Here is a 17,687-nt window from a genome sequence, read left to right on the forward strand (position 1 = left end):
CTTGCTCCTCCTACGTGCTCTCGAAATACATTCACCTTATCTTAGGTACCTATGTCAAGTATGAAAATTGAATCGAGCATCGTCTGTCCACTGCATAGGTGATCTCTTTGTGTGTGCACGTACTTGTGCAAGTCGTTAGTTTGAATGACAAACGGCGGTTGGTGGCAAACCTTTAGAAGTCTACCTACTACAGCTACTACTATTCTTCATAGTGGGGTCACCACTGAATGCCACCAAAACAGTAGCACCCATTCAAACACCCAGCTCGTCTTTGAACATCAAACTTTGTTCATCGCCATTGCGCGCGTCCACGCGCCGACCTGTCTACCTTTTCTACTTGTCGATCAAGCTTCTTTCTATCCTCTTTGAATCTCAAACAACTACACTCGTCGCTTCTTCACTCAACGTTCCGCTTCTGTCAGAGTACAACGCCGCCGTTAACGGTTCAAGATGCCCTTGGGTATCCAGCGGCTCAATGCCAGAAAGCTGCAACCAAACCCGCACATCAACTTCATCAAGCCTCTCAGAGGCCCCGACGAAGCTGTAGCCCAGGATTTCCTGGAACGTATTGCAGCACAATGTGGTGAGTTTGCGATCGACCCGGTTTGTTTGTGCTCACGTGTTTCCCATTTACTGACCCGACATTGCATCAGTCCCTGTCATGAGAGAGCATCACATTTCAGTCATGTCACTGGAAGAATTTGAGCCAAATAGGGAGTTTGTTGGCCGCAACTTCAACGCTGGAGAGGTCATCCAACTCGTGCTCAAAAGCCCATCGACAGGGCGATGGCTGCCTTTCAATTATGTGCAAATGGTCATGATGCATGAGTACGATGGCATATAACCCCAATGGGAATCTTTTAGTAATCACCATACTGACACAAAGACCATACTAGGCTCGCACATTGTAAGCAGATGAATCATTCGAGAGCATTTTGGGCTGTACGGAACAAGTACGCAGAGCAGATGCGACATCTCTGGACCAATAAATACACGGGCGAGGGCCTCTGGGGACCAGGCCACCTCTTGAGCACGGGACAGTTCGAATTCAATACTGTTTTGGCCGACGAAGTCTTGCCTGAGCATACATGCGGCGGAACGTATCGGTCTAGAAGACCCAAGCGAAAAGCCAAGGACCAGCTCAGCTATCAACAGCGAAAAGAGCGCAGGATCCTAAAGAAGTTTGGTGCAAATGGCGTGGCTCTAGGTGAAGACGAGGTCGTCAAATCTGAGTTAGAAGGAGGTAAGAAAACTCAAGGAAAGCCTAGAGTTGCCAAGAGCAAGAGAGGGCGGGACCTAAGGGCTGCAGCCGCCCTCGCACGTTTTGATCAGCAGAAGAAGGCTGAGGAGGAAGAAACCAAACAGCAAGTCAAGGCCGAGGACGAGACGGACAGCGACGATGATTTTGACGTGGCAAGCGAGGGCGACTTTGACGAGCCTGATGCGCTTGATATCAACGGGAAGAAGCTCCTGGATAACAACGGACAGGCTTTGATCAAGGTCTGCGAGGACGAAAACCCTGAAGATGGTGACGCTCAAAACGAACTGCGAGAGCTACAGTCATCAATGATTGTGGCGCAGTCCAATCCGTCGCGTCAACGAACGGCGATCAAGCAGGAGAATGAAACCGACCTTTCCTTGCAAGACTTGCCATCTTTGGAAAAGCCCACGAAACCCGGTGGCAGAGAGCTCCAAGCCGCATCGTCAAAACAAGATCCTGTCAATAAGAAAGACGGCACCGAGAAGACAGCCAGAAGCATCAGCCAGTCCATATTGAGACTTCAGACACCAAAGGAGGGGCCTGCTCTCACTGCAACCACCGAAGTTACAAACAATGAATCATCAGTCGAGTCTGTCAGATGCCCAATGTGCTCGACAGAGAATGGACCCATCAGTCTAACGTGCAGCGTGTGCTCACACGTGCTAGACATGAGAAAAGATCCCAAGGCCTGGGCATGCACGAGTGTGTCCTGTCAGGGAAGTCAATATCGCAATGCAGGCGATAACGGAGTTTGCGGCGTCTGTGGCAGTCGCAAGGCAACTTGCTGAGAAAAACGGGTAGGGATATATCTTGGCAAAGCACGTAGGGAAATATGTATTGTGATACCCAAACTACGACGCAACACCCGACTTGATGAGTCTGGTGACTAGCAGGAGAGCATCCTATATATGTATAGTAATGATAGACTGGTGCAAAGACAAACTCGTCTTTCTTGTAAAAATACAAGCCTTGGGCAGGAATTGAAACTGCGGATACATCTTGTTGATGTTCATCCAACAGGTATTTTCAAAACATGCTCCTCCCGGACTGATTCAAGGAAAAGAAATCTCCAGCTTCGGCTTCGAATGACATGAAAAGCGGCAAGGCAACTAGTTTGAGAAAATCTCATCACTTTGTAAATGTCGAGGCATTAACTGGACAGGCATGTAATATCACCTTTCAGACTATATGCGACGTGCACTATTGCCTAGAGTGCCCAGCCCGTCGTCTAGAGATAAGACGATGAGCCTCATACCATAGATGGGAAGTGGGATGTATAGCTCCGGAAGGAGGGAATAATTTCATAGCAATGCGCCGAGCCAGGCTGCAGATGGGGACTCATGGGAAGCTTTCAACCCCTCCCCTCGTCTGATTTCATAATGCCCCCATCCTGAAACACCACAGAGGTTGCATTCCCACCTAACCCACAGGCAACCTTGGCGAAAAAGAGCATGGGGGCGGGAGGTGATTTTCCGCGGCAGATCGTTGGTGATGTACGGCAAGGAAGATTTTAGTATGTACTTACAAACCCAGGCCCCGCCTCCGCACATGAGGCCACGACGACTGTGATACCGTGAATACCTGGCCACTAACTAGTAGTTGGGCAGTGATCCGAACAAGAATTGTGGGAATTATACAAACTGCCAATTTCCGAACGAAACATTTCCAAGATTGTTTGCACGGACATTGGGGACGCACATGCGCGCAAGTTTTCAATCAATGTGCTGCTTTCCCAGCACGGACAGACGCAGCCCCAAATGATAAAAGTTGATTGATATATTGTTTTCTTCTTGTTATTCTTCCTCCGGTTCCTAATTCCCGTGAGCTATTATACAAAAAAAAGTCACAAAGTCCCCGTGCTCATCCGTCTCCACAGTATCATCAGCCACTGTCCCGTTTCGCCAACGCTAGAATGGAATTGAACTACTACTTACTACCTAAACTAGTATATCGAAAAGATCCCTGTGTTATATTCCAACTTAGGGTTGTTTCAGATTCATGACCGCCCCTCATGCTCTCCAAGAGCTCTTTTTTTTCTTTCTCTCTCTCTCTCTCTCTCCCTTGAGGTTCATCCCATTTTGCTTTGACCAAGTTTATGGGCTTGTCGCAGACCACGGTCGACAAGCCCCAAAAGGGAGGATGCCATTCCGGGTTTTCTTTCGGTGCCCTTCGGATGTATCAACTCATTGGTCACCCGGTTGCGGAACATGGCCCTCAACTATACTTTTTCTTTTTTTTTTAACAACTTCATCTCATCGTGTGAGTCTGGATCAACCCGATTGCCGGGTTCAAACATGATCAACAACGGATACAATAGAACAGTTATTCTTTCTGGCTGATATTCTTGGTTGTCAATTTTTTAAATACGTCACTATCCGAAAGAGTAATGACGAGATGTTTTCAGAAGTGACTTTATATACACTAGAGTCTCACTTTGAGCTTATCTCGACACCGTTGTAGTAGGATAAATTAAGCATGTTACGAGCAGGGAAGGCGTCTCGAGCTCACACCGGGGAGCTTCAGCCTTGGGGGTTGCCTACCCAGAAAGACTGTTTGGATTGATCATGTTTTTTTTTCCCCCTCTTCTTCTTTGCGCCCTGGATTTTTGTTACTCGTTATCCAACTGGGACCCCCGTCTGTCCGTCCGCATATGGATCCTTGACAGGGGAATATCATGACCCATCCCTATCCCATCTCATCCCCCACGTAGATCTCTCCCCTCCCCGCCGGTCAACTCGGTTCGGAGCGTCTTTGCAAAAAAGGGCATTTAACAAACTTGTCTTCCCCGTTCGTCTTTCTTTCTCCCGGTGCAGATCTGGATCTTCGCTTCCCACCATTGGGTGTACTTCATTCTTTTCTTCTCCACCTGGTTGCTGGTATACTTGAACGGAACTGGTCATTCCGCTTCTTCTCGATCTCTCTCGGTCGTGATATCATTCCTTCTCTCTACATTCCTTCCTTTTTCTTCTTTCCCTTGACGGGCACTTTGGGCTTGACGGTATTCCTTGGTCACTTATCCATCTGTCGACACTCTTGCCCTCAAGATTAGAAAGAACCTCGACGTCTTGTGCTGTTATATTCACTCTTTTAGACGCAGCTTCTTGAGATCTGCGTTTTGGACATTATATCACTGCCAGGGGGCCTGCTCTATCCTACCTCGATATCGTTTCCCCTTGCATCAATAGGCACCGATATCCAGCCATGGTTTCCGCCGGACTTGTACGAACAGTATGTCTGTTCATCATGGCAACTCTTGCTGCAGCACAGCCTGTATGGCCACATTACTCTGTGGAGCAAGAGCATTTCGAGGTTCTCAAGATGCGGTCCTCGATGCCATTGAACCCCTCGGCCGTCTATGATGTATCATGCGGTGATTCGGGACAGTAAGTCCACCCTGCACACGGTTTCTTTTGACATGTATAAGTCTTGTGTCTTTTGCAAGTGCTGCCAATTAGAACCAAATATTGATCCTCGGGATTGCTTATAGGAGAATCGTCTTTCACGACCAAAACGTGGCCCAGCTGTCCATCTGCGGCGGCATTGCGGGCTCCGTGACAAGGTGTCAGGGCTCGCCCCCGACGACCATCGGGCACTCTGGCTCGGCAAAGTTCAGCCTCACCCCGGCCCACCCGGGCGCCGCCATCAACATCTCCAAGGACCGCTGGGAGCAGTGCGTGCGCGCGGCCAGGTCCATTTGTCCGACTGGCAGCATGTCGGGCACGTGCAGTGGAGGAGCGACGAGTGGAGATGTCAAGTTCACTCTCAATCATTCATGAGAAGGAAAAAAAAGGAAACGACTGTTATGATGGAAAGGGATGAGGGAGGGGAACGAAATCGTGCCGGGCTCGTTGGGCTGGTAGAAACGGCTCTTGATTGGGGAGGATGCTTCTGTAAAGAAGAATGCAGTTGCACATGAACGAGGCGTTGGGGCTTGTTGATTTTGCGATTTTCTCCTTTATTGTCTGGGCTTCGACCTCCCCTCTTTTCGGTTGACGATTATTATTTTTTTTCGGCTCGGCGTTTTGCAGCAAAATGATACCACGGCCAGGGGCCTCTAGCGCATTTGATTTTACATCTTTCTCGGGGAGTTGCCTGATGGGGCAGCAAGATACGTTTACATGTATGTAAAGGATGCCGTTGGGCAGAGAAAAAAAAGAGAGAGGGAGAGAAGAGGGACAGTTTATTACCAGCTCAAAATCTCCATAGGCCAGGCCTAGATGGCGGCCGCCAACACAGCATTTCTTGAAAGCAACCTCATGAGTCATATGGCTGCTTGATGATCCTTCCAAGGAGGGAAGAACTATTGATATTCTTTTCCTTGCTGCACCTGTTACTTTGCAAAACTACCAAGAAACATCCCCCGTCCCATTCCCAACCCTCGAGAGCTCAAATTCTTCGACCTTGCGAATTTGCCGAACGAGGGAATAATGTAACACGTGGTCTTCCTCCCAGCAGCAGCAGCAGGCACAGAACAGAGACAAGACTCATACAATGGCAATGTCACAAAAGAACCAAGACAAGAAGACGGTCCTCGTATCCACGACCCTACCCCAGGTCGACGACGACGCCTTGTTGTCAGCGGTACGGCGAGGGGGCAAGGCAACGTTTGAGACGGAACGACTCCGCGTCCGCCCGCTGCGGGCCTCCGACCTAGCCGCCCTCCACGCCGTCCGGAGCCAGCCCGAGGCCATGACGTCGAGCCACTCGGGCCGCCCGGACGCGTCCCTGGCGCAGACCGAGGCCAAGCTCAAGAGGCTGGGCCCGCCGTATCGCGATTCCCATGTTTACTTTGGCATCTTTCTGCGGCAGCAGCGGCCCATATTGTCAGAGGGCAGCAAGGTGGATGATGAGGACGGGGAGGAGGGAAAAGATGCCGAAGGGGAGCTTATCGGCGATGGAGGCGTCCACATGTTTGCTGGCACTGATTCCGGGTGGCCCGAACTCGGGTACAAGTTCAAGCGGGAGCACTGGCGCCGCGGGTATGCCACGGAATTCGTCACGGGCTTTGTGCGCTTCTGGTGGGCGCTGCCACGTAGCTGCAGGCGGATCGAGGTTGATGAGTGCTCCGTTCTGAAATCGCCGGCTTCCTTTGGCATTAATAGTCACGATGGCATAAAAACAAGTTGGGGAGTATCAGGCTCGACCTCGCAACTTGGCAAGGAGAGAGCTGGCGACATCGATGATCAGCGGACCGCGGCAGTGGCAGAGGGAGGAGGGAATGCAGACGGGCTAACCGTTGTGACGGAACGCCTCTGTGCCTGGACCACGTCTACCAACGAGGCCAGTCAGAGAATATTGGAAAAAGTAGGGTTCGAGCGCTTCGAAGGGTTGGACAATGGTATGGTGAACTGGCGGGCTTTAATGCCACCCGGATGAAGTTGCTTGTTAGTTGGCAGGGGAATTGGCTGTCTTGTGAATGTGGTGATCACAAGATGACCCATGAGTAACATTTTCTTTATGAATATTATATACACACATGAACGCACGTCTTTCTCGATACAAAGGGGGCTTATGCCCAGGAAAGGTGGTGATTACTGTATAAAATTACCAACCATCACAAATATGCACGGCTTTCGACATTCCTTTCCTTTCATGATTCATCTTTAGAGATGTCTGCTCATGCAATTCGAACAGGGTTGCCAGAGAATAGTTGTCACTTTTGTTGCATCATCGCTCGTGTAGCTGCCATAAACACGTTACATTCAAATTGGTTTGGCTGCAAGAATGACCTTACCTTTTTTTTTTTCCTTTCTTTCTTTTTGGAACGACGGACAACACATCATTTATTGTATTCTGACCTTCGTTCACTATTTGCACCGAATTCTTGCGTGTGTCTAAAGGAAAAGTCTCGAACGTTCAATATTACAAGTGGAGCGACTTATCCGGCGAGGAAGTCGAAGCAAGTTCAAGGTGACAACGTCCAAAAAAAAAAAAGTTTATGATGTGAGCACAACGTACAGCGCAAGGTAGCATGGCCACTCACAGTTCAACACAATATGAGGCTAAGCAGCCCAAGTTAAGAGATGATGGCTTCAGTATAATTAAACATCGCAGCGGCTGGGTGGTACAAGAACATAGTCATGGTCTCAATCCACGCCGATAACACTCTTTGAACAGCTGTTATTTCAGCCGGGACAAATCTTTGAACTCTCCCCTCTTTGTGATGAACAAGCCAAGTAGAGGCGTTAATCACATGATGATGCATAACATTCTGTGGGATCATTCGCTCTATTTTTTCTGCCTCAGCTCCAGGACACCATGCAATGCAACTACCCTTTGAACATGAATATCTTAATGACTTTTCATATCCCCTTCAATCTTTCGTTTAAGCCAGGACGTTGGGGTCGAACGCTCTACAACTCGACCGATCCCAATTCGGTAGCTCATGATGATCCAATTACTGATCCGATTGGACAGCGTGAGCAGACACCTTCAGCCTGTATATGCCATCGAATACGTGCATGTCCCTCGCAATGATGATATATGTTTGGGAATACGCGGACGCAGCGCATTGTGATCAATTCCTGGCGCAAAGATCGTGCATCGTAATTATCGTCGTTTCACATTAACCTTATACTGCCGTAGGCTCTAGTGTTACACCGCTATAATCTGATTAGTGTACAGTTCAATGACAAGACACGGGTGTACTGTAACTTACGCGTTGATAGTAGCCCAACCAATGAGACGCCAGTGCTTCTCGATACGGCGCGAAAGAGCAATCTTCTCGCCCAAGTTTGTGCAGGCAGGAGAGGTCAGAGTCAGCTTGGCAGCGTCTTGCTTGATAGCGGAAACCTTGGCACCAGTCGACGTCGAACCAATGTTGACCATGAGAACCTCGTTCTTTGCCAGCTTGGCAACCTTGGCCTGCTTGCCGTCGGCGGTTCGGACACCCAAAAGTCTCTTGAGCAGGTAGAAGTTGACCTCAATCTCGCTGTAGATGGCGGGCAGACGGCCCTTGAGACCAAGGACGAAACCAACCAGACGATCGGCTCTGCAGAGTGTAGGATCAATTCGGGTACCAACACCAATGAGACCACCAGGAACAGCGTACTTGAGCTCGTTGAGTTCCGAGTTCAGAGACACAATTCTGCTAGAGATGGGCTTGCACTGGAGGTTGCCCTTCTCGTCACGGGTCACAATACCGGGTCTGATCTCAATCTCATCGCCGAGCTTGAGCACACCGTGAAGAATACTGCCACCAGCGACACCACCCTTAAGCTCCTCAATCTCGGCACCAGGCTTGTTAACATCAAAGGATCGAATGACCATCATGTGAGGGTCCTGGGTAAAGTCTCTGGGAGGCACAGGGATCGTGTTGACAATGGCCTCGTTGATGGCGTCAATGTTGAACTTGAGCTGGGCAGAGATGGGGATGATGGGCGACTTGGCAGCCGGTGTACCTCTGACAAACTTCAGAATGGACTGGTAGTGCTGCTGGGCGGCCTCCTCGCGCATCAAATCGACCTTGTTCTGAAGAATGATGATCTTGTCGAGCTTCATAATCTCAATGGCAGCCAAGTGCTCGGAAGTCTGGGGCTGGGGGACGGTTTCGTTTCCAGCAATCAGGAGCAGGGCGGCGTCCATGACGGCGGCACCTGACAACATGGTGCTCATGAGAATATCGTGACCGGGGCAGTCAACGAACGAGACGTGGCGCAAGAGTCTGTAAGTACCGCTGCATCCATCGCGCTCACAGGCAGGGTCGACCTCCTTGTCACTCTTGTAACTCCGGTAGCAGGTAGGACGCGGGCACTCGGGGTTATCACACTTGTAGATCTTGGCGTTGGCATAACCAAGCTTGATGGTAATGTTACGGATCAGCTCGTTCTTGAAACGAACAGTCTGGACACCGGAGATGGCCTTGACAACGGTACTCTTTCCGTGAGCGACGTGACCAATGGTACCAATGTTGATGGTTGCTTGTCTGGCGATAATTTCGGGTGTGAGAGGAGTTAAGCTCTTGACGTCGAGATCCTTGGGATCTGTCTGAGGGGGGAGCTCGGGGCGCGTAGCATCGGGGGCAGCGATGATGGTGTTCTTCTTCATCGCAGACTTGACGGGCTTCTCCTGGATGTCCTCGGCGCCATCGTCAATCTGCTGCTCGTCGACAGAGTCGCCCGACTCGGACTCGGAGTCGGGGATATCGTTGCCAAACTTGTCGGCGGACATGGTGGCGGTTCCTTTCGCGGGGGGGTTGCGCTGACGGATGGAAGGGTTCGATCTCGAGAAGGTCGACGGAAAAAAATATCTCGTGGGTTGCTCGTGGGATCCGCGTGCCGGGGGTTGGCGATGGGGGTTCTGGTATTGAATGAGTAGCCGTGGAAATGACGAATTGCCTGTCCTGCCTCTGCTGCTTCAGGTATTTTCGAAATTGTGGCGTGGTGCTTGTCACAACTATGACTCTTTCGGCACAGCTGTCAGAGTGGGATGACGGCTCCAAGCTGCTAGGTGTTCAGCTGGCGGCTTTGATAAGATAGAGACTTTACGCGGGGCAAGAACCCCACCAAGAAATAATGGCCTGGCTGGAAGCTGGGGCAGGAGACACTATACTACCATGTTGTGCCCCGTGTCGTGATAGTTCGTATATAAAGGCATCATGCTCAATTTACGAGTCTTGCAATGCATCAATTACAAGTTGATTGATACATGTAGTGTTGGAATCATTGTTGATAACAATGCAAAGGCGATTCATATGGAATCACAACGTACACTTTCAAAAGCTAGATCACCACGTGGGCATGCAGGTTATGTACAAGATGATCTCTTGCAGAAACTGCATCATCAGAGTTTGGGATTTTACAATATTATACAACTCTATTCATTGCTATACATGTAGATTCCATGTGTATGCGACTTTCAAGTAATCAAAAATCACATCATCACAGACATTAGTGGGGTAAAAATTAACGACAGCCTCAAATAAAACGCCAAAATTCCTAGACGAGCGAAACGTCTCATGATCAAATGGCAGATTGTATAAGTACGCGTATACTCATTCCAAGTCATCTCAGATTCCTGATTTATAGGACCGGCGGAGTCTTAGAAATAATCTGCAGCGTGTTTAGGTTTCGAAGCAGGACACAGCCCTCGGCACGTACTCCTTGTATCTTATACCACGTCTTGCTAACGATCCGTTGGCCATAATGTCGGCAAAATGTGTCTCTTCTCCTCGTACAGTATCTGTCTACCTCGCTAAAGTTTGGTTTGTTGCCAAAAATATATATCATGAAGTAAGTGGTAAGGCTGCTCGCTCGTCTTGTGTTGTCGGCTATGGCTAAGAATACCCAGCCGACGCCGGTGAAGAGGCAGAATGTCAGATTTGTCGACACCATCGTCTCCTTGTGAGATACCAAACGCTCCAAGAGCCCCAGAAATTCAAGATATTAGCCGTGTCTGCACACCCCTTCTCGAAGATGGGCAACCGATTTACTGGGTTAAATGTGTTGCATTTTGGCCGGAGAGAAATGCTCTCATTGGCACGACCATCGGGTTACAGGGTGGCTTCTATTGTGTAAGTGGGTTAAAAATAACTCTCTTGGGTTGTGCAGCGCAACACCAGTAAGAAATCTCTCGGTCTGGCAGACTAATGGGAAGCATTTTCACGGCACCATCATAGGTATTGGTCGTCGGTTGAGACTGAAAAGGCCTTTGCAGATGGATGGCACTCGACGACAATCGTAGGTGTCGGGCGACCTTGGTAACCTAGCGATCTACCTAGCCACTGAACGCGCGCAACAGGCCTGCGCTTGGTGAGATTTGGGGGTGTGGTTGACACATTTGTGCGTACATGAACATCAAGTACAACTCGACATTGGCTTGTTGCTCAACCTCTTGGAAACCATTTATGGGACTACAACAGAAACAGGTATTCAATCAATTGCGCCTCCATTGTCCTACCTCTCGAGCTCACTTTGCCTACTTGTCAACTGCTGATCTGATGGTCAACCCCCAGACCCGACTTGACATACACTACTACAGTGGCAGTGGTAATGGAGCTACGGAGCTCGTCCACCAATTCAGCCATCTCGTTGCAAAGAAGTGTTGGGTTACACTTTTTTTGCTGACGGCAGATGCACCACGACATTATGACTTGGGACTCGACTAGAGCGGCGACCGGGCAGACATTGACATTTGTTTGCCTTGTAACAAATGGCAATGAACCTACAGTCTTGGCCCTTCCGCCCAAGATATTCGACCTGCAATTCCCGGGCGCTTTCTGAAAAGCAGAATTGCAACACCAATGTTGGGTTGCCACGGCCTTTTTGAATTAGAAGCCGACATGAGCAATCAAATCTCCTGTCTGCACAGGTGGCCCAACACAGACATTGCATCCTCATTGCTCATGTATGCGCTGTGCTTTCGGGCCTCAAGGGCGTACTATGTACTGTGCATTCCAGGACAAGACGACATGCAAGGAGACAGGCTGGACGACAAATGTAACGAAACTTGGTCGCGATTGGGTACATTGCACTTGGTACCATGGCATTTTTACCGCCCACTCCCGGACCCCCATGCAATATGATCGCTGGGCATCACGCATCTTGACGCCGTGATTGGACAGTTGTTCATGCGCTTGCAGGCGGCACAACACTTCTCTGCCTATCACGCTCCGAGATCAGCGACCGGGGGGTAGATGAAAGCGCCGGACATGGTTGCGGCGGCTGGTTCCTCATGTCCAACCAGATCACGGTGCCCGCCCCCCTCTCCACTCAACCTTGCTCGGACTGGTCCCTGGTTCCCATTTTGTTCTCATTGTGACCTCTTTTCATCCTCGCCTGTCAAAAGCCTGTGTAAATTTCGCATCTCCCCAATTGCGCACCCAAAAAGGCGTCAGCAGCCAGCAATGGTGGTCCATGGGCTCGCCTGCATTTGGCCTGGTTGTTGGCTGCAACGACCGACCAGGGAGGCAATGCCACAGTTGGCGATCGACTGTACCTTGGTCTGATAGATGCACTACAACAGCTAGGTAGGTCAATGTAAGGGAGAAAGCCGTATATACTATCTGTTATATTGTACTGTTCACGAGCATACATGTATACGATGCTATTCGCGTACCGTGTCCACCACCGACCCCCTCTCCTCAAATACATTTACGGTGCCTCTTGATATTACACCTAGAACTCATGAACGTGTTTTTCCCCTCCCTTCCCTTCCCTCCGCTCCCTCGCACTCGAGCAGAGGTCTGTATTCCTTTCTCATGCGTGAAACTCAGACTGTCAAGTTCCGGTTTGAGCTGAGCAAGAAAAAATATCAATCTCACAAAGCTAGAGACTCGGTACTCGGCTCTTGAGACCTGGTCGACGACCTGGTGCCACTTCCATCAGGGCCTGGGCGTCTATTTTTCTCTTCAGATCTGCCCATTGAGGGATTGCAGCTCTACTCAACCGCCCTATCAGAGGACTGACCAGTGAAATTTCAATACACCCCGGTCTCTGGTGAGGAACCCTATTGCCTCTTGCATACCCACCTCCACTAACGGCCCCATGCAGCCGCTGCCCTCAACGATCGAATGAGAATGTGAATGTCCTAACCCAGGCGCCTATTCATAATCGACATCTCTCCCATCTGGCCCCGACCTGAAGAATTTCTCTTTTCTCCGGTAGCTGGCCTCATTTCAAACCAAGAAAAAAAAATTGTTCTCAAATTGCTTCGTTGCTTTCCTTGGGTAACAGTTCTCTTACATGAGCTCCCCATCCGTGAAGCCTATATAGTTACTCTCGCAATCCACAACGTATAGATCGCTCGGTTCCCTCTCTTTTCAGTAACGCCACAATGGGTCCTTCCGACGACAGGAGGCGGCCAGCCGCTCTTGATTTGACTCCTACACGATCATCCTCGAACGGATCTTCCTCAACCACATCTTCGCTCAAGCCGCCGAGGACACCGAGGTTCGCCGAGGCAACTGCAGTACATTCTCCCATCGATGGAAGGAACCCGTTTTCGGAGAGATCAGAGATTGCACAGGCTCAGCCAGCAGATGTCGGTTTTGGATACATTGGCAATGGAGCATCCGGAAGGGAATCAGTCAATGTTCCCATGACACCAGCATCACCACTCAAGAGTGCCATGAGGGTACCTGGCACACCAGCAAGGAAAATCGAGAACCCTCTCAGCCCAACATTCAGAGAAGAGGAGATTCTCGAGAAGCGCGAAAAGGATACAGACAAGGAGCAAGCCAACGACCTGGTACGTCTCTGTAAAATACACACAACTTATTGGATCACACTAACACTGGCTGCTTATAGAAAATCAAGACCAGAGTGAGGTTGGCCAAGTTCGCCCTTCGCGGTGTCAACTTCAGCTGCAGTCTGATTGTCTTATCAATGCTGTCATCCTCTTTTGCCATCTTCAACGCTACCAAGGCATTGCCAGCACAAAATGGATTGCCTGCTTGGGCTTCGAACACGAATTCATGGCCGCAAAAGGTCGTGCTGGCTGCCTCTTGTGTATCTCTCGCTATTTGTGTCTTGGTCTTTGTCGGTTACTGTCGAGGCGGCCACCACAGAGCCGAGAAGGTTGGTGTCTATTACACGCTGTTTGCCGTTGGCTGGTTCATCTTCAGCATGGTCATGTGGGTGGTAGCCGCCGGTGTCCTGCAGTACAGCAAGAGCAACAGCAACAACCAGGACATGTGGGGATGGGCTTGCGTCCAGAATCACCGTTCCGAATTGTTCCAAGACAAGGTCGACTACGCTCTCGTCTGCAGACTCCAGGTAAGTCGATTATGATCCATAAATCAAACGTGCTACTGCAGATGCTGACTGATTACATAGAACTGGGCTCTCATCTGCATCATCATTGAAATCGTCATTGAAGTTATTAGCATCACGCTCTACAGCGTCGTTTTCTACCGCTACTACACCAAACGCCGCCTGACAAAGTCCATGGATATGCGGGATCGCGCCCGTTCAGATCTGTACTTGGCTCAACTGCGCAGCCAGTCTGCCCCCAACACTCCGGGCTTCGGCCCCAAGTCGCCTGCCTTCTCTCAGTATGCCATGTCGCCGCGCTTCCCTCCGTCAGCCTACAAGTCACTCGATGACATTTCGGAGGCGCCAACTTTCACTCCTGCTGGGCCTGTTGTCGAGCCGCAGTCCACGTTTGCAAGCGCTTCGCCGAGTTCTCCAGCCAAGCCCTTCAGCCTTCAAGCACCTCCCAAGAAGGCTCGCGGTGCTACCCCCAAGCAAGGCTATCTGACAACACCAGACTCGCCCAATGCACCGGAACCAAACTTCACCTCCAGCCAGCACGCCCCAGTCGCTCCTGGCGAGGTGCAATACGCCGCCGTGCCTATTCCTGGCGCATATGCGGACGCAGCAGTCAAAAGCCCACCGGCTAGTCAGTTCACCTTCCGGTAGTTTGGAGGCGTCGAATTTGAAGTTTTAAGGACCAACTAGGATGAAAAAGAAAGAAAGAAAAACTCCAGGCCTTTTCCTTTGTTCAGCTGGCTTGGATGATGGACCATGGTTATGGAAATGATGTGTGCGTTTATACAGCGACAGACTGGCTGTTCTGCACACAAACAACAACGAGAGGAGGCGTTTTATGGGATCGCAGCGCACCAAATACCTTTATACCACCTGTGGATTGCGAAACTTGCACGATTTTACTTTTTTCTGACAATCGCAAATTTGCAGAGTCACTCGCTGGCTACGAACAGCAAATTTTCCTTCTTATATAAATGTAATTACTTGTACAATTCGAAAACATTTGAGAACATCTTTCCTGGCTTTCATTCAGCATGGTTAGTGAAAATGACCTGATATTACTATTTTTGCTCAACTTGCGATTATGTCGGTAAAGACATCGACAATAACTATCGAAGGGGAAAAAATAAGACTCCCTCCAGTCATTGAATGCATTTTTGCTCGTCTCATAATGCTGTAGTTCATCTGATCCTAAATGCTATGCAATGCAGTAAGACATGGAATCCGCTGAAGAATCGCTTCCGTCCCGCGAGGTACCTCGGGTTTCATACACTGGATATTGATAAGGCAGAACAATGTATCATACAAACAGCCGAGACATCACTCACACCTAGATTGCTTCGAGAAGGGCCATTATACGCGGCCCATCTGCGTCACGACTTACACGGGAATACACAGAGGTTCAGATCCACCCGTCTGCCAGGTGCAGGGAAAGACAGCCAACTGCATGTTCTAGACCTGTAGGTCGAAGCTCGGTGGGAACCCCCCGGGGCTCCACTGGCGAGTACCGACCACTGGAGTTGAGCTGTTCAGTCCAGTTTGAGCCCAGTCTAGCGCGTCCATACCTATTGCAGCTCTCTCCTGATCCACGTTCGTTATTCAGTCGCATCTCGAAGCTCTCCCCTTTATAGAACGATCCGGCCAAGAGAAATCCAGGCTTGAGACACATCAACAACCAGAGTCAACCTACCCAATCCAGTCGCTCCTTTGACCCATTTCCTTATTCTTTTTTCTATACTAGCAACAATGGCCGCCTCTATGCAACGCCTCCTCTGGCGGCAAGCCAGCAGAGCCTCATTCTCTTCCGTCTGTTCCTCTTCTTCCATCGCTGGCCGAGTCCAAGCCCGCGCGTCCTTCGCTTCTTCCGCCCTTAGCAGAGCCACGACAGCAGCACCACGAACCCCTACAAAGATCGCTACTACCGCAGCTCGGAGGGCCTACAGCACAGAACCCCCCAAGGGCTCCAACAACAGCATCAAGTTCTGGCCCTTTGTTGTCATTATTGCCCTCGGAACTGGAGGTTACGCCATGATTGTAAACAGGAGAGCCGGTATGTTTTCAGCCTTTGAGACTTCCCCTATATCAAGCTCGGAGGACCAGGGGGGATGAGCAATTACATCACTAGACTCCTTGAGCAACCCCCGGGTTAAAAGGAGGAGCTCAAGTGAGCACGCACTTGCCCTCTAGGCGCCGTAGTAGCCTTTGCTTTCCAAGGAAATTGTGATCAGGAGGTCGTCTCATGCGCGACCACGCCAAAACCCCTTCCTGTGACCACTTCTAGCCGCCCAGTTCCAAGATTGCATACCTCCCACCACGACTCTGTAACATTATTACCTTGCTTCAAACTGCCCGTCCGCGTTTACTTGATCATTCCTAATCCAAACCACTATTGCACGTTTGATGTTCCACTAGCGGCTAATACAATATTTCTTGTCGATTAGAAATGCCTGCCTCCGAGAAGAACGCTCAGCTCCCGGCTCCCAGCAAGTCGACCCCTACCCTCTCCGGCGATGATGTGACCGTCGTCTTTGTGCTCGGCGGCCCCGGTGCCGGCAAGGGCACCCAGTGCGCCAACCTCGTCAAGGATTACGGCTTCACCCACCTGTCGGCCGGCGACCTGCTGCGCGCCGAGCAGGAGCGTCCCGGCTCCCAGTTTGGTGACCTGATCAAGGACTACATCAAGAACGGCCTGATTGTGCCCATGGAGGTGACGGTGCAGCTGCTCGAGAACGCCATGGTCGCGGACCTGGACAAGAGCGGCAAGGGCGACATCAAGGGCCGCAAGGGCAAGTTCCTCATCGACGGCTTCCCGCGCAAGCTCGACCAGGCTCACAAGTTTGAGGAGTCTGTCTGCCCGGCCAAGATGGTGCTCTTTTACGACTGCTCCGAAAATGAGATGGAGAAGCGTCTGCTCATCCGCGGCCAAACCAGCGGCCGCAGCGACGACAATGCCGAGAGCATCCGCAAGCGCTTCCGCACCTTTGTCGAGACCAGCATGCCCGTCGTTGACTACTACCAGACCCAGAACAAGGTGGTCAAGATCAATGCCGAGCGTGACCCCGAGGTCGTTCACAAGGACACTCAGAAGCAGGTTGAGGCTCAGCTTGGCAAGAACTTCTAGATGAAGCGCCACGTACGACGAATGTTTCGAACTCATAGCCCCAAAGATCGCCCCTTTCACGAAAATATCAAACGCATAGAAGTAGTAGAGGCCATTGGTGATCTGCCAGAGCACCGTCAAGCCTACAGATCAAACGCTCTAGATGGGGAGGATATAGTAGACTACTATCCTCGATCTGGTCCATATTACACAGTGTATGAAGAGCCTTGGCGGGAGGAATCCAGGCTTTCCCGAATGGGCTACCATGGTTGGGAGGATTATCAGCGTGGAACTTGGTAATAGAGAAAAGAAAAACACAACAGGATAGAGGCAGCACGGCTGCAGTAGAAATGCGTGCCTTTCATGCCCCTTGTCTTTGACTTGGCTGTATAGAATACATCTGTATATTTTCCACCCAGCAGAAGTTCCATTCCTTTCAGTGATTTACCATATTCACTCGAAATCTCAAATCACGACAAGTTCAAGATGATAAGACGCAGTATTCTGTTTTGGGGTGAATTTATGGCATGCATTTTGTTTGTCTCTATCTCTCTCTTCCAAACGGCTTTCCCCGAGGGCCCCCCGTTTCTTTTTAATACGGATGGATTTCCGAGACCCT

General features: G+C 50.3%; 7 protein-coding genes across 7 annotated transcripts; 6 read left to right on the top strand and 1 right to left on the bottom strand.

Annotated features, from left to right (window-relative positions):
• Nucleotides 1-450: 450 nt before the first annotated feature.
• PFICI_01543 (uncharacterized protein) lies at nucleotides 451-2,049 on the top strand (the record flags this gene model as incomplete). The annotated part of the gene is made up of 3 exons (XM_007830124.1): nucleotides 451-583; nucleotides 654-828; nucleotides 897-2,049. 3 exons carry the CDS (start codon nucleotides 451-453, stop codon nucleotides 2,047-2,049), a joined length of 1,461 nt encoding a protein of 486 aa, XP_007828315.1.
• A 2,455-nt stretch (nucleotides 2,050-4,504) lies between these two features.
• On the top strand, nucleotides 4,505-5,037 carry PFICI_01544 (uncharacterized protein; the record flags this gene model as incomplete). Its single annotated transcript, XM_007830125.1, has 2 exons — nucleotides 4,505-4,644; nucleotides 4,749-5,037. 2 exons carry the CDS (start codon nucleotides 4,505-4,507, stop codon nucleotides 5,035-5,037), a joined length of 429 nt encoding a protein of 142 aa, XP_007828316.1.
• A 715-nt stretch (nucleotides 5,038-5,752) lies between these two features.
• Nucleotides 5,753-6,637, top strand: PFICI_01545 (uncharacterized protein; the record flags this gene model as incomplete). The annotated part of the gene is made up of 1 exon (XM_007830126.1): nucleotides 5,753-6,637. The coding sequence occupies one exon, from the start codon at nucleotides 5,753-5,755 to the stop codon at nucleotides 6,635-6,637; it is 885 nt and encodes a 294-aa protein (XP_007828317.1).
• A 1,278-nt stretch (nucleotides 6,638-7,915) lies between these two features.
• Nucleotides 7,916-9,430, bottom strand: PFICI_01546 (Eukaryotic translation initiation factor 2 subunit gamma; the record flags this gene model as incomplete). The annotated part of the gene is made up of 1 exon (XM_007830127.1): nucleotides 7,916-9,430. The coding sequence occupies one exon, from the start codon at nucleotides 9,428-9,430 to the stop codon at nucleotides 7,916-7,918; it is 1,515 nt and encodes a 504-aa protein (XP_007828318.1).
• Nucleotides 9,431-13,033: 3,603 nt separating this feature from the next.
• On the top strand, nucleotides 13,034-14,619 carry PFICI_01547 (uncharacterized protein; the record flags this gene model as incomplete). Its single annotated transcript, XM_007830128.1, has 3 exons — nucleotides 13,034-13,447; nucleotides 13,507-13,974; nucleotides 14,035-14,619. 3 exons carry the CDS (start codon nucleotides 13,034-13,036, stop codon nucleotides 14,617-14,619), a joined length of 1,467 nt encoding a protein of 488 aa, XP_007828319.1.
• A 1,095-nt stretch (nucleotides 14,620-15,714) lies between these two features.
• On the top strand, nucleotides 15,715-16,077 carry PFICI_01548 (uncharacterized protein; the record flags this gene model as incomplete). Its single annotated transcript, XM_007830129.1, has 1 exon — nucleotides 15,715-16,077. One exon carries the CDS (start codon nucleotides 15,715-15,717, stop codon nucleotides 16,075-16,077), a length of 363 nt encoding a protein of 120 aa, XP_007828320.1.
• Nucleotides 16,078-16,411: 334 nt separating this feature from the next.
• On the top strand, nucleotides 16,412-17,089 carry PFICI_01549 (Uridylate kinase; the record flags this gene model as incomplete). The annotated part of the gene is made up of 1 exon (XM_007830130.1): nucleotides 16,412-17,089. The coding sequence occupies one exon, from the start codon at nucleotides 16,412-16,414 to the stop codon at nucleotides 17,087-17,089; it is 678 nt and encodes a 225-aa protein (XP_007828321.1).
• Nucleotides 17,090-17,687: the final 598 nt, after the last annotated feature.

The sequence above is a fragment of the Pestalotiopsis fici genome, assembly GCF_000516985.1.
Source record: "Pestalotiopsis fici W106-1 unplaced genomic scaffold PFICI_Scf_1, whole genome shotgun sequence".
Taxonomy (NCBI): Eukaryota; Fungi; Ascomycota; class Sordariomycetes; order Amphisphaeriales; family Sporocadaceae; genus Pestalotiopsis; species Pestalotiopsis fici.